The 15,813-nt window shown below is 37.6% G+C and overlaps 1 protein-coding gene across 1 annotated transcript; it reads left to right on the top strand.

Annotated features, from left to right (window-relative positions):
• The first annotated feature begins 294 nt into the window (after positions 1-294).
• Positions 295-3,551, top strand: LOC135203255 (uncharacterized). Its single transcript, XM_064233026.1, is given in 4 exon segments — positions 295-500; positions 502-610; positions 1,827-2,280; positions 3,394-3,551. Coding segments are annotated over 4 exon segments (927 nt in total).
• The last annotated feature ends 12,262 nt before the right edge of the window (positions 3,552-15,813 follow it).

Consider the following 15,813-nt stretch of genomic DNA (forward strand, 5'->3'; position numbering starts at 1 on the left):
AAAATATAAAGGAGATTATTCTATATATAAAGGTAGCAAATGGGAGGAGCGTTTACAGGAACGTACAAATGAACGAGAAAGTACTTGCTGAAAGACAAGATAAAAGGCAGTAAGTTATCTCAAAACAAAAGATACAAACTGTTTCCAAACTGTTTGCAAACCATTTACAAACACCATTTCACGAATTAATGTTTCCCATCCAGAATGGGAAACACTGCATGTGTGTGTGTGTGTGTGTGTGCGGCCGAGGCGACGATGAATTAGTACCTACTCGAGACTTTCAGTGATAACACCATGTGGTCTGCTGAGAAAAGTCTAGAACTAACTGAATTGCTGCATTCATCCCCAACATTGTGGGATGTAACAAATGTGGATTACAAAAATAGAATTAAAAAGATGGATGCATTGACTGAGATAGCTGATAAACTATTTATAACTGTAAGTGATACAGAAAAGAAGATAAAAGCCGTCAAAGTATAATTCAGGAGGGAACATGTGAAGTGGAAATTCCCCCAAGAAGTGCTCATGGTTTGGTTACGAGCCCCTCCTGATTTTGCTGCAGGGCCAAGAATCCAGAGGAAGCCGGTCAACAGACTCACCAGAGAGAGAGGTAAGGTGATGTTACAATTACCGTAACTTAATAAGTGCTATTAGTATTATTACCGTAATATAATAACTGATATTAGTATTATTACTGAGTCAAACGTACCGGGTGGTGAATAAACATTTCTCGACTCCACATTCCTGCGTAGAAAATTATGCAAATATATGCATGTCAGAGTAACACTTTCTACCTTGTCTGGGTGTAATGCAATAGGTCTTAGAAACACTCTGAACTTAGATGCTAAAATTCCAAACGCATTTTCTACTATCCTCCGAGCCCTACACAATCTGTAATTAAAGATCCTCTCAGGGGAAGACCTATCTAGATTTCCTAGAAATGGTTTCAGTAAGTAACGTGATAAAGCAAAAGCGTCATCTCCAACAAACATGTATGGCACAGGAATGCGTCCCTCTGCAAGTGGCTGGTCTGGTGGTAGCCTGAGCCGCTTCTGCTCTACTTTCTCATACAAACTTGTATATTTAAACACACCTCCATCCGAAATTCTGCCTTGACATCTTACATCTGCATATATAAACTGGTAATCTGCATTTACGCACGCCATGAGTACAATACTGTGTGTCCCTTTGTAGTTAAAGAAAAGGCTTCCACAATTCTTTGGAGCTTGTATTTGAACGTGCTTCCCATCCAGTGCAGCAATACAGTGTGGAAAGTTCCATCTGTGGGAGAACCCATTTGCTGCTGCAACCCATTCTTCTTCCATAGCAGGCATCTGAGGAGAAATATACGTAGTCAGTGAAATAACACACATGCACACATAATATGATACCCTTGCAATTGAGATACTGCGATGAGGAGAAGAATGATCATCTGTAGACTAATGATTTATCTCTCTCTCTCTCTCTCTCTCTCTCTCTCTCTCTCTCTCTCTCTCTCTCTCTCTCTCTCCAGAGATGATACAATACCCAATGGGATGGAGTGTGAAGCGAAAGAGCCTCTAATATTATTAGTGAAAATAATGAGTATATTAACACCAGTAAGTCACAATACAAACAACAGCAATAATAATGATAGATAGAAATAATGATAACGAGAATAGTAATAATTCTAACAATAATGCATAATAATTATGACAATAATGATGATTTTAAAAACAATATATTAGTAGGAACTCTGGCAATAAATAATAACAACAAAAACAATTACAACAAAAACAACAACAATAACAACAACGATATTTATCAATGTTTCTCTTCTCTTTCAGGTTGCTGAAGTTGAATCTGAGCAAGAAACTGATGCTGTAATTGAGAGTTCACATCAAGCTGAAACACCTCAGAGCGCTTTCCCGCCCCGTCGTTCGTCAGCTAATAGGCCTGCTCACGAAGTGAAAGAAGCATTTCACTTGATGAAGTCTCTAGCACAACATGTCACTACACGGGATGAATATCATGTGTTCGGTGAAAATGTTGCCCATAAACTGAGAGCATGCGGAAGAAGTAAGCACGAGGTATCAATAGCACAGCATAAAATTAATGAAATAATTTTCAAATTGGTAATGGGGTGCTTTGGGGAGGGAGCGGCTCAGTTCACCCCACAAACTTCATATACAGGACAAAGGTATTCAGGGTTTCCTGTGCCAACATCGCAAGGCATCCCACAGTACTTTACCGCCCCAAGTGGTGCCTCTACTCCAAGTTGCTCTCCTTCCCCAAACTCATGTAGTAATTATTGTAATTAAAATATGATTCCTACTTAAAAATGTTTTTCTAGTAAACACACCTTTCATATTGTTTTTAAATGCCATAAGGTAAAAGAGAGAGAGAGAGAGAGAGAGAGAGAGAGAGAGAGAGAGAGAGAGAAAGTAAAACAGTGAATACTTCTGGTTTTCTTATTTTACCTTAACATACCCTTTCAGTGCTGAGATCAAAGCTTCACAGACCTCAGGAACCACAACTGAGATTGTCTGCTTCGAAATCCTGAAGGTGTACATGAGGCTTGTAAAGGAATCTCCACTTGCAAAATACCTCAGTGTAATAGCCAGTCTTATGTAGGGTGTAATAGCCTTTCTGTATTTTGCATCCTTTCGAGATATACTGGAACCCACCATCCGTAAAAGTAGTTCAAAGTCACTTGAGCACATCCGAACAAAATTGGTGAAACCTCCACCATCTAATTTCAGTTACACCAAAAGCAAATCACCATAGAGTCCTTTTTCAAAAACATTCCTCACCCATATCTTTCTCTTTTTCTTGTCCTCCCTTGACTTTATCAAAAGTGCCAAGTAAAATGCAGACGCTGCTGCAGCAACCTGTACACTCATCACAGGCATGGCCACAACTGAGGTGTGGACAGGAAACATTGTTTGGAAGTAGTTCACAAATAATTTGCAAACTGTTTCCAAACAGTTTGAAAACTGTTTTGAACCTGTTTGGAATCAAGTTTTCGGAAACAGTTTCCAAACTGTTTGGAAACCGTTTCCAAACAATGTTTCCAAGTGTGTAAGGGCTTTAATGATACAGACATACCACCAACAACCGGTGTACGCCTTCACGAAGTCAACAGACGCGTGATCAGTGAGTGCTGTTGTTGACTCACTGATCACGCGTCTGTTGACTTCGTGAAGGCGTACACCGGTTGTTGGTGGTATGTCTGTATCATTAAAGCCCTTACACACTTGGAAACATTGTTTGGAAACGGTTTCCAAACAGTTTGGAAACTGTTTCCGAAAACTTGATTCCAAACAGGTTCAAAACAGTTTTCAAACTGTTTGGAAACAGTTTGCAAATTATTTGTGAACTACTTCCAAACAATGTTTCCTGTCCACACCTCAGTTGTGGCCATGCCTGTGATGAGTGTACAGGTTGCTGCAGCAGCGTCTGCATTTTACTTGGCACTTTTGATAAAGTCAAGGGAGGACAAGAAAAAGAGAAAGATATGGGTGAGGAATGTTTTTGAAAAAGGACTCTATGGTGATTTGCTTTTGGTGTAACTGAAATTAGATGGTGGAGGTTTCACCAATTTTGTTCGGATGTGCTCAAGTGACTTTGAACTACTTTTACGGATGGTGGGTTCCAGTATATCTCGAAAGGATGCAAAATACAGAAAGGCTATTACACCCTACATAAGACTGGCTATTACACTGAGGTATTTTGCAAGTGGAGATTCTTTACAAGCCTCATGTACACCTTCAGGATTTCGAAGCAGACAATCTCAGTTGTGGTTCCTGAGGTCTGTGAAGCTTTGATCTCAGCACTGAAAGGGTATGTTAAGGTAAAATAAGAAAACCAGAAGTATTCACTGTTTTACTTTCTCTCTCTCTCTCTCTCTCTCTCTCTCTCTCTCTCCCCCCCCCCCCCCCTCTCTCTCTCTCTCTCTCTCTCTCTCTCTCTCTTTTACCTTATGGCATTTAAAAACAATATGAAAGGTGTGTTTACTAGAAAAACATTTTTAAGTAGGAATCATATTCAGCAATATGATATTCAGCAATAGCTGAATATCCTACACCATTCAAGTACCTGAAGGGTTCCTCCAACGCTGTGCCAACACCATCCAGCTTGGGTTACCTTATCACGAAATAACAGACACAGAAGGATGAAGAAGAACTGCAACGATTGAGGTAGATAAATCCTGCCTTCAGACTGAGTGACCTGTCAATCAACGAGGAAACGGCGACCATCACCCGCAAAGCAGGTACTGGGCAACCACACCCTTACTTGCTAGAGGGTCTAAGAAAGAAAGCTTTCTTAGACCCTGCCAGGCTCATCAACCTCCAGGATGATAGCAGAACTGTACCTCTGGTGGGGCATACAAAAGGATGTGAAGACTTTGGCAAAAGTTACAAGGCACATTGAGACCAGGATAGAATAGTACAAAACACTGTCCTGATGATGTACCAAATGACGCGTGATGGATGGACAACATGGGTTTCGGCCGATTGAAACCAGCCTACATGCTGGATACCAACCCACAGACGTGGGGCTCTCCTTGGGGGAAGTATTCTAGCCCTCTTGGAAGGAACCATGTGGTCACCATAAGGGAGGGAGAAAACACAAATCCTCAAGACCATGTTTTATATAAAAATACAATGTTATCGCCACCTTTCATAATTGCTATCCTTCTGTGCATAGGAATGTCAACCATTCAGTCATATATACCTCTTTTATATTCATATGTTTTGTCCTTGTATGTTTGCTATTTTCCATCTGTAAAAAAACACGGACCCCTTTGCAAACTTTAACTGAATAAATTAATAGTAATCTTGACCTGCACTTTCGCTTGTACCTCCCACACACCTCTTCTTTGTCCCCTGCTTATCATTGCACGGAAATTATTTGAGAAGAGGATGACTGTATGATGATCATTTGCTTTGGTAGAAAAAATGAAATCAATTCTGCAATGATCAGTTACTGAAATCCCGAATCCCCCAGGCTGATTTTGATACCCTGTGTAAGTGTCTGGATTTAAGTTTAATTTTCAAAATTCTGGAAAGTGTTTGTCGATACATCTCTGTGATATTACTCACATCTCGCAAGTGTTGCTACCGGAGATTCGTTTAATGGTTTACAGTATCCAATTGAACATCAACGTTTAATGTCGGGATGATGTCCAAAGATTCACATCAATCCCCAATCTTTAACATTATTCAAGATAGTGATTTCTGCAGTTTTTTTTGACGGACTTTTCATTATTGTACTTCCGATACTGGTACTTGTGCATTGACTCAGGAGAGACTCAGGTGATTCTTATGTGTTTATAGAAGCATTTGTCACAAGTTGAAAATGGTGATATAGTACTCATTTAATAGTTTGTTAGAGATTTCATTAAACATAAGTTGTTTGGAAGGCCATATGGCACAATGTACTATTGAGATTATTTTGTTATTTTATGAATGACATTTTTAGACTGGACAAAGAAATAAGGGTTTGATTGATATATGTGTGTGTGACAGGAGTTATAATTAATAATATATATTTAATATGTTCGTTGTGACATTTCTTGGAATGTGAAGACTGTTCACTTTTATCTTCCCATAGAGAAAGAGCCGAAGCAACGACCTGAGAAAAGCTGATAAATGATTTCTGGGTGGCGTGATATGAAAAGTGCATAGTTTAAGCGGGTTAATGTTCACGAGTTCATGGGTCTTTTCCAAGTGCCTTTGAGAAACTAGCTGCGACCAGTTACATGGGGCGTAGACGAAGTGTGCATTCATATGTACGTGTGCGCCTCTTCCTTTGATAATAGTATCATTAGCCAAGTCTATGGGGGAGACTTTCAGAGACGTCCGTGAGAGAAAGGCAGAGTGCTGGGGATAGCTCTGCGAAAGTTTCTTTGGTTCTGTGTGTGTTTTCCAGGCTGAGATGGCTAAGTGTAACTTACTTTAGCCAAAGGGGTGGCTTGTTGTCTGTTTGACATTTGTAAGAATGTTTAACCTTTAACTTTGTCTTTAAACTTATGTGTGCTGACGAGTGTGTTTCTCCTGTCTTTGTAACAGACGATTCAGGTGAGGGAACTATGTGTTCTGGCAAGGGGGGACCAAGGGTCCCGTATGGGAGGAGAGACAATTGGTGTGACAAATTACTAATTAAGACATTTTAAATACTGGGGGGGCTAACTGAGTTAGTTAGTCTGTGAGACTTGAGTTATTGTCTTTCTATTGTTAACTAAATGTTATATTTTTCCATATCTTTGTCTCTCATTTGATGACCTGTTAGAATGGAGAGAGAGAGAGAGGGAGAGAGGTCGCTTGGAGAGAGAGAGAGAGAGAGAGAGAGAGGTCGCTTGGAGAGAGAGAGAGAGAGAGAGAGGTTATGAGTCGAGAGAGAGAGAGAGAGCGTGGAGGCTGAGCCGACGATCGCTTAGAGAGAGAGAGAGAGATTGTGTGTATCAGTTTGCCTACCGTTCGGGGTTCCACGTTTACCAAATAAAAACGAGATTAATATCTCGTTTACAGGTGGTGGCAGTGGATATTGAACCGTTCTTACGCCTTTTGTGAGATTAAATGCCATTTTCAGAGTGTCTGGTTGTGGAAATATGTTAGATTTCAGTGACTAGGTGAAACAGGTAGAGAAATACCCATCCTTGAGGATGTGGTGATGAGGAAATAAATTGAACTGGACTCAGCATTTTCCTCAGGCCGGTCTGCCTCCAGGAGCTGGGAATAGTTCAGTTAGAACTGAGGTGTTTGTGAGTGCGTTTCCGAGGCGTCTGCGTGTGATATCGAGTGCATTCCCGAGACGATCCGCGTGTGTTATTAGTGTGTCTTGCGCAAATTCCGAGTTTTTTTTGTTCTCATTATGAAGTGGCAAGTGTTAACGAACCTTTTTTTGGTCTTGTGGAGGTTTTTTTTTAGAAATAATTCAGTGTCATGGGACTGGTTTAAGATACCACAATTTTTCCCCTGTAGTAGCAGAAAGTGGCGTGTTTTCTTTATCGGCGCAGGTTTAGAATAGACTCATTCGTCTTTGTTTAACATGTAAGTGTGTATAGAAAATTTTCATGCATACGAAACTGTGCTTAGGTTACATTTTCTTGGCTTGGAGACAGAGCGGCCACTCATTTTTACGGGCTCAGCAAATTTCTGCTAACCGGTGCAGAGAGGTGTTGCAAGGGGAGTATTGGCTTGCCTCGAGGGCATTGCTTACCGGGAGGGTACTGCTACTACTACTGGTATACCTTGGTGGGATACTCAGACACTATCCAAGTGGGGGTGTTCTAACGGGAGGGTGAAGTTCTCTTTGTTTTTCTCAGTGGGGGTGAACTACTACTTTTCTTTTCTCCTTGTTGGGGTGCTGGGAGACGAATTTGCCCTTGAAAATTATTTTCCAATGCCAAGACATCAGCTGATCGATTAGTTGATGACATGAGATGCCGGTAGGGTTTTTTTTTAGAAAGAGATTTTCTTTCTCATGAATGAAGAGAAAAGAGAATTGAAATGCATGGGATGTGTGTATGTTTTCCTTATGCTTTGGAAGACACAAATATAACGGGGACACAGATATTATTATTATTTTTATTGTGTTGGAGGGATTACTTTAAAATGGTGCTGAGTGGTGGTGAATGGTGATGCCCAATGCCGGTGATTGGTGTCGAATGGTGTTGATTTTGGGTGTGGCAATGGTGGTGTATACTGTAGGGGGTTTGGCAATACTAGTGTATACAGGGGAATTGCACCCTTACTCGAGATCTTTGCAAGAGAATTATTACTATGGAGAATAATTATTATTATTAATTATTATTATTATTTGACATTTTTACGGGAGGGCTACTTAAGTATAATTATCATTACTTGAGTTATTTTATGAGAAGTTTGGGATATTTCATGGGAGATTATTTTATAATTTTAACAGATAATTATATCATGGAGAATTATTACAATGGATTATGGGAGAAGTTTTGTGGTTAATTATTTATTGACTTTTATAACTTGGGAGAATATTTCAGTAATTAATGAGTGATGAGTCTGGCTGAATTTTGCTGAATCTTGGGTGAATGGACAACCATTAACATTGGTGATGTTTTTTTTTTTTGTACTAATACTAGTGATTTTGATGATAGCAATATATTTTTGATACTGCTGATAGTGATATTTCTGATACTGATTTTTTTAATACTAATACGTGGGTACTGTAATGCTGTCAAGGGTGGGGAAATCTTTTTTGAATTTGGGAGGAACTAACAACACATTATTTTTGTTTTTCTTTTTTATGAGTTCAGCAGATAATTGTTTGACATACGTGAGTCATGGGGATAATTCACAGAGCGGTTGATTTTTCTTTTTCTCCTTTTTTTATCATGGGTGAATTTGAATTTATTTTTTCTCTTCAGTTTGTGTGAATATCTTTTAATATCTCGGTTCCTGACTTAGAGTCATTATTCGGGAACGTGTTTGTGTTTTCAGCTGTTTGATGCTGCAGAGAGATATATGGGAGAATTTTTGCATTTTTTTTAATGCATACGTAATGGTACTACATTTTTTTTCTCTGGATATTTATGTTCCAGAAATTGTGAGTTTTCTTGCGCAATACCTTTGTCGTATTTGTGACAATTTTGCCAGAGATAGGAAACTTGGTTAAGTTTTCTAATGGCCTATGTCGTAGTGCATATGGAGAAGTCTTGGCGTAGAAACTTTGAACCTGGAGTTTTGTTGTAATGAGTTGTGGCACATTGGTGATTTTTTTCTAGAATTTCCTAGACAATTTTATTTGCCAAGTTTTTGCCCTTTATAGTTTTTGACTATAACAGTGAGTTATTATCTGGAGAATTATAGGTATATTATTTTGGAGTTATAATTTGAGATATAATATATTGGAGATATATTTTGGCCATTTGATGTTTGCCTATGGTGGTGAGAGCTATGTTTAGTTCAATTATTTTGCAGCCATCTTTGTTGCAAATGGAGAGACACTTTTGAGGAGATATATGGGCAATATTTGTGAGTGGGTCAGCTGGATGCTTTGAGTGCACAATTTTTTGGAGATAGGATTTCATTTTTGATATTCCCGCTTGGAGATTTAATATTTTTGGGAGCCTGGTTTTATTCCACATGGAGTTATTGGTGGAATAGAGTTAAGTATTTTTATTTGCCGAAATAGAGGTGGATATTTTTTTTTTTATTCCGGGAGTGAGTGGTTTTTTATTAACATGTGGCTATCGGAGAAATAAGAGGATATATGGTGGTGTGGTTACTAATCAAATGGAGGGAATATTTTCATCACTGGAGTGGTTTTATTATTAATATGGTGTCTCATATTCATATATGGAGGTGGAATTAATTTTTGGCTGGTAACCCTTTTTTGTGGTTATGGGAGTTTTTCTACAGCCAAGAGAAGAGCTCTGTGGTTCTTTCTTTTAGGTTTCGTGACTATTTGGAGGCGAGTGGCACAACTGCATTACGAGTCCTATGGAGATGTGCATTTTATATGTGCACAAGTGTGTTATTTTTGGAGGCATATAAAAAAGCTGATAAATGATTTCTGGGTGGCGTGATATGAAAAGTGCATAGTTTAAGCGGGTCAATGTTCACGAGTTCATTGGTCTTTTTCAAGTGCTTTTGATAAACTGGCTGCGACCAGTTACATGGGGCGTTGACGAAGTGTGCATTCATATGTACGTGTGCGCCTCTTCCTTTGATAATAGTATCATTAGCCAAGTCTATGGGGGAGACTTTCAGAGACGTCCGTGAGAGAAAGGTAGAATGCTGGGGATAGCTCTGCGAAAGTTTCTTTGGTTCTGTGTGTGTTTTCCAGGCTGAGATGGGTAAGTGTAACTTACTTTAGCCAAAGGGGTGGCTTGTTGTCTGTTTGACATTTGTAAGAATGTTTAACCTTTAACTTTGTCTTTAAACTTATGTGGTCTGACGAGTGTGTTTCTCCTGTCTTTGTAACAGACGATTCTGGTGAGGGAACTATGTGTTCTGGCAAGAGGGGACCGAGGGTCCCGTATGGGAGGAGAGACAATTGGTGTGACAAATTACTAATTAAGACATTTTAAATACTGGGGGGGTTAACTGAGTTAGTTAGTCTGTGAGACTTGAGTTATTGTCTTTCCATTGTTAAATAAATGTTATATTTTTCCATATCTTTGTCTCTCATTTGATGACCTGTTAGAATGGAGAGAGAGAGAGAGAGGGAGATAGGTCGCTTGGAGAGAGAGAGAGAGAGAGAGAGAGGGGTCGCTTGGAGAGAGAGAGAGAGAGAGAGGGGTCGCTTGGAGAGAGAGAGAGAGGGGTCGCTTGGAGAGAGAGAGAGAGAGAGCGTGGAGGCTGAGCCGACGATCGCTTAGAGAGAGAGAGAGAGAGAGAGAGAGAGAGAGAGAGAGAGATTGTGTGTATCAGTTTGCCTACCGTTCGGGGTTCCACGTTTACCAAATAAAAACGAGATTAATATCTCGTTTATACATACATATATATATATATATATATATATATATATATATATATATATAGTATATATATATACATATTATATATTGTTAATAAAGAATGGAAATGCGTTATCATATACTTCGCTCCCTCTCTCACTGTCTGGTGTGCAACAAAAGGTATTTTTATTAAACATTATGTTTTTATTTTTAAAGTATATACTTATTTTTTTATATATTTGTAATAAATATTTAATTTGTAGATGGGTATGGTTTATCTTCTCAGTGGTGTATGGAAAAGAAGAAATTCCTTTTAGAAATTAAATTGTACAGCGTCACCAAAATACCGAAACCAAAGGAAATCAAATTAGCTTTGAAAAATTGTTAATAATCTATCAAGAGAAAGTAATGTGATTTTCCACTGACAATGATTTCAGTAATATTAAGCACTGGAATCCTCATTAGATCTCTAGACCAAGATGCTGAAAAAAAAAATATTTTTACCTTTTCTTATTATTTGATGGAGAAAACTCTAACTTTAGCTCCCTGTCTTATCTGAATCAGATACTCTGGCGAGGTTACCAGCTAATGACATTGCTATCTCATTAACCTTCCATGCACCAATTAACTTCCGTTAGCTATGTTCCATCTTAATTTCCACGTTTTTATGCCGCTATGGTATTCTTATAATTGTATAAGGTCATCAGAACTGTAAAATTACAGGAGCACTGACTAGCTCCATGATACTAGAATACTGAAGAGCTCTGAAACGTTTGAGTTCAACAACGTTTGATCACCTAAGAACAGTTCCTGCATACCATAGGGGCATAAGAAATCATCACGTACATAGATGAACACCTTATTGAGCAGTATTGCCCTTAAGAGCAAATATCTCTGTAACCTTATTACCAGACTTATTTGTATTATTTGTCCTTGTTATATTAATAAAAGTCAGTTAATCCCCGTGCAATATATTTATTTAATCAAGGGTACTGTCACATATCCTTTGTTTTACGACCAACCTCGTAATATAAATGTCTATAAATATGGTCAATCTATGAAAGACTATTGTACATTTCTTATGCATATAAGAGGAGGACCTACAGGTCGTTGATATGCAACCACGCAAAACCATTTCTCTATAAAATTCTTGTTTAATATTAGATCAATACTAGTAACCAATGAGATGAAACCACGCAAGAACGTGTTTATCAAACCTCTTTATAATAACTATTTCAACTTTTATGAATAATAACTTGATCTATACGAGTACTCATTGTAGACCTACATCTATGGGGAAGATTACTACATGAACATCACCATTAGCATGATGACATTCACCAAATAACTTGCATGAAATAACTGAATCCTCAGAGACCAACAAGGCATTTATCCTTCACTTTATTTAGAATAATTCTTCTGTCCTCGAACTAAGACTTGAAGACTACTGCAGACACCACAGATCATGCACAATATAAAATTCATAAATCAGACTTCGTACTTCAGACTAAAAACTGCAGACTACAAACTACACCCTGTAAACTGCACGCACGATGTACTGTCAAAATAACATCCGGACAATAGGATATGCAGACATTTAGGATAAAAAAACCAACACTGAATGAAGAAAACAATGCCTATCATATTATCTGAGCGTCAACCTCATAAAACCATATGCAAACGTTCCCGTTTAGGAATGAGGTGAAAAACTTTGAAAAAAATAACTAAGTGGCCTATGAATATTAGAAGAATTACGCCATAGCTATATATAAAAGCTTGACACTGTACAAGGCATGAAATGCAACTAAACTTAGTTTTGCACAAAACGTTATGGTAACCTGGACTTATGTGTCAATGACAGCAAAAATTCACAAATCTGACAATTTATTGTTTACATCGATGTACCTAAAAATATTACTGGAACTTAATTTGTCTTTTTCTGTTAATTTATGAGCTCCCTCTCTGTAGGGAGCAAATATCCCCTTACCGAGTAATAAGCCTCCTGCTATTTTCCTTCATTGATCTTTTTATTGTTTTCGTTGAACTTAGGCTTGATGAACTTTATAAGAAAAATTAATGACCATATATTTAATATGCACTAAATCCATTAGATTAAACAAGACTCACTATTTATTTTACTGTTGCTTTAGAATAATATGTATGCTGGCTAATCCTCAATATTAGTTGTGTATGAGATTGAATGATTTCGGGTTGGACATTTTTTTTTTTACATGTGGTGGTATTTTGCTTAGTAAAGATTATACCTTAAACATATTACATGAAGTTGTCATTAATTATCATATTTCTAGCCCAATTTTTCTTCCTCTCTTTTTATTGTGGCTGGTGTTTAAGATGAAAATACTTAACCAACGAACATTCTTTGATATCAAAATATTTCCTAAGAAATAAGGCCCTTCCATATTCAAAGTTTCCTCTCAAATTACGGTTGAAATGCGATCTATCGAAAAAGTACCTAATTTTTCCGCATGATTTCCTATCCCCTTTGATCACCCAATTATCATGAATTATTTATAACTGCGCGACTGGTAACCTCGTCATTAAGGTGGGTAGTAACCCTTATTGCAAATGGAAATGTCCCGATTAGCGTAATTACTCATTTAAAATGGTCATCCCGTAATTAGGCTGTAAATGCCACAGAGAAACCCTCCGGCAAAACGAAGGGAAAGCTTTTGAAATGGAAATACAACGATAGAGTTCTCTGAAATTAGGTGTATAATATATAATAAAAACACTGTTAGTTGTTTATTGAGAGGATGCTCTTCTGAATGTAACATAACATTGTGAAAATATTTAGAATAATACTCAGATATTTAAAAACAAATTCATTAGGCGTCGAATTCCTAGTTAAACTAAAGCCATTAGCAACTTGGAATCGAAATTTGCTATTTATTCAACGTTATATCGATTTTGAAGTGGTTCAAATCTAGTAACAAATCACTATTCAAGTATGATTTTTAGACACAGTAACTTGTAATAACACTAAATATGTTATGTAGGGTTATCTATTTACATAGAACCCAGAACTCCTAAGTCCCCCAAGATTACTATGTCGTTATACACGGAATACACAAATACTTTGAGCCACCCACTCCCCTGTCTTAACGTTTTCACCACTTCTTTTCCATATTTCGGCATTTCCACATTTCATCTCTTGTTATGTAACATATACTATACAAGAAGTTGATCTGAACAGCTTCAGATTTTTGTATTCACATGTAATATTTCAACTTCAATTCCGTAAAGCTACAAATGTCCTTTAATATCCAATTGGTTCTTCCTCGGAATTGATATATTTTCATATAAGTCAATGTACCGGAAATTTTCTAGTTGATAATAATTTCGTCTTCTCGTGGATTCAAATCAGCATACAGAGGAGAAATCAGAACTTTAGTTATGTTACCGACACGGCCAACATATGAGGTATAAGTTGATACCGATTCCGGCCTTACAAATCACTGTCGAACTCAGGTATTTATAATTAGAATCGATATCCACCTACCTCTGCAATGTTAATAATGTTGTATGTTTACCGCACATAGCCATATTATAGAATTTATTCCAATGATTCAGCGAAGAGATATATGAGGTCATTCAGCGCTGAAAGTGAAACTGAAAAGTAGAAAAGCTTGAAAGGTGTAACAAATGTTGAAAGAGGGTGGATAGTAAGATGAGAGAAAGAGAATATGAATAGGAGTACGGTAAAAGGAATGAAAAGGGTTGCAGGTAGGGGCCGAAAGGATACTACAAAGAACATTTAGGAATGCCTACAGTGCACCTGCAGGACGAATTTTCCAAGAAAATGAGGGAATGAAAATAAATTCAGCGATATAAAGACCTTTTCACAACGCCTAAAAAAAAGAGACGTTTTAGACATAACCAGGAATAAAGGGTCCCGAGGAATTCCTACTGCAGAAGGGAAAATGAGATAATCATCGTTCACGTTTTGCAAATTGCACGACTGAGGACAGTAATTGGCTAGGCGCAGGCAAGAAACAGCAACTGTAACTGCATTATTGAATCTTTTGTGCTAAACAGTTTCGAAAAGATAAGATGAAACCTCTCCACGAATGCGGTAATCAGAATAGCCACACGAAAGGAGAGATCCTCCCAAAAGAGATACTTAAATATTGTTTAGTGTAGTCAGGATTGGACTGTATAATGGACAAAAAATGTCTACACGGTTGATATGAAGATTAGTAATTGCGATGAAGTAATACATATTTTTTTCTCATAGTAACTTTCGAACAGCAATCCGCTATTGAGAAAACGTTCACGGTGTATATCATCTTAAGATATCCTTTTCCTCCTTAGAAAAGGGTGAGACATACGGTTTTTAAAATGCCATTTCTGACGGGTTTGCTGACACACCTACGTACCCTATATTTTGAGGTCTTTTCTTTATAGAATCTCTTTCACACCAAGCTATGAATAGTATGATTTAGTGAGAGAATGGTTCCAGAGGTATGTGTGAGAAGTCATAACTGGTATTTTGTATAAGGTGAAAGGTCACAGTAAGATTGTCAGGGGAAAAACTTTACTCATTATACTAGGGAAAGTGTTAGGCAAGATTTGAATTGAGGAGCATAAGGAAAAAAAAGATTAATTCCTGTATCCCACTGAAAAAAAAATATCAATGGGGCAATATTTTCTAACTATCATGCAAGCGAAAAACTGAAACTTACAAAATATAAATGTGAGAGATAATTCTTAATGAAAATGATTAAACATGCTTAAATGAGCACGGTTCAAAGGACCCTATTCATTCTAAATGGAAACTCACTAAGTGACCCAAATCCTATCACTGAAAAGAGGACAGATAAAAATCCTTCCCTTCCATCTCAAAGCTTTCGTTAATCCCGAACTTCTCGTGGATTTTCTGTCCTCGCTGGGAATTGAATAACAGATTCCTAATTTCTTTGATGTTCATTTGAATAAATATAGGTTTTTCCCGAGCGAAATATAATGAGATTTGACTTTAACTTTGGTAACTAATGGATGTTCCTGGATAGGAACTGGTTTCTGAGGAATAACTACCGTTGATACTATTGTATTTATACGCTGTCCTTTTCTTTACTACTAATAAATGCAGCAATTTATTCTTCTTAACTCAGTATGTCCTCTTTGCTATCGTTACACATACACTTTTTTTTTCTTCTCTGACTTCCTGCATTATGTCCGTCGAAGGGAAAATGTGTTTTTAGCAACCCGTCTCGGTCATTTAGACATTTTTATACTTTTCAGATGAAATGAATGCTCTTCTTACATTTTCAGTCATCTCATAAGGGTACATGAGTGTGATTGTTATTGGAAAACTTTTCTGTTCACCAAAGATTGCACAGTTAATTCTAAGTGCAGCTTGCCTTGAACAGTGC

Source organism: Macrobrachium nipponense, chromosome 36, assembly GCF_015104395.2.
Source record: "Macrobrachium nipponense isolate FS-2020 chromosome 36, ASM1510439v2, whole genome shotgun sequence".
Classification (NCBI taxonomy): domain Eukaryota; kingdom Metazoa; phylum Arthropoda; class Malacostraca; order Decapoda; family Palaemonidae; genus Macrobrachium; species Macrobrachium nipponense.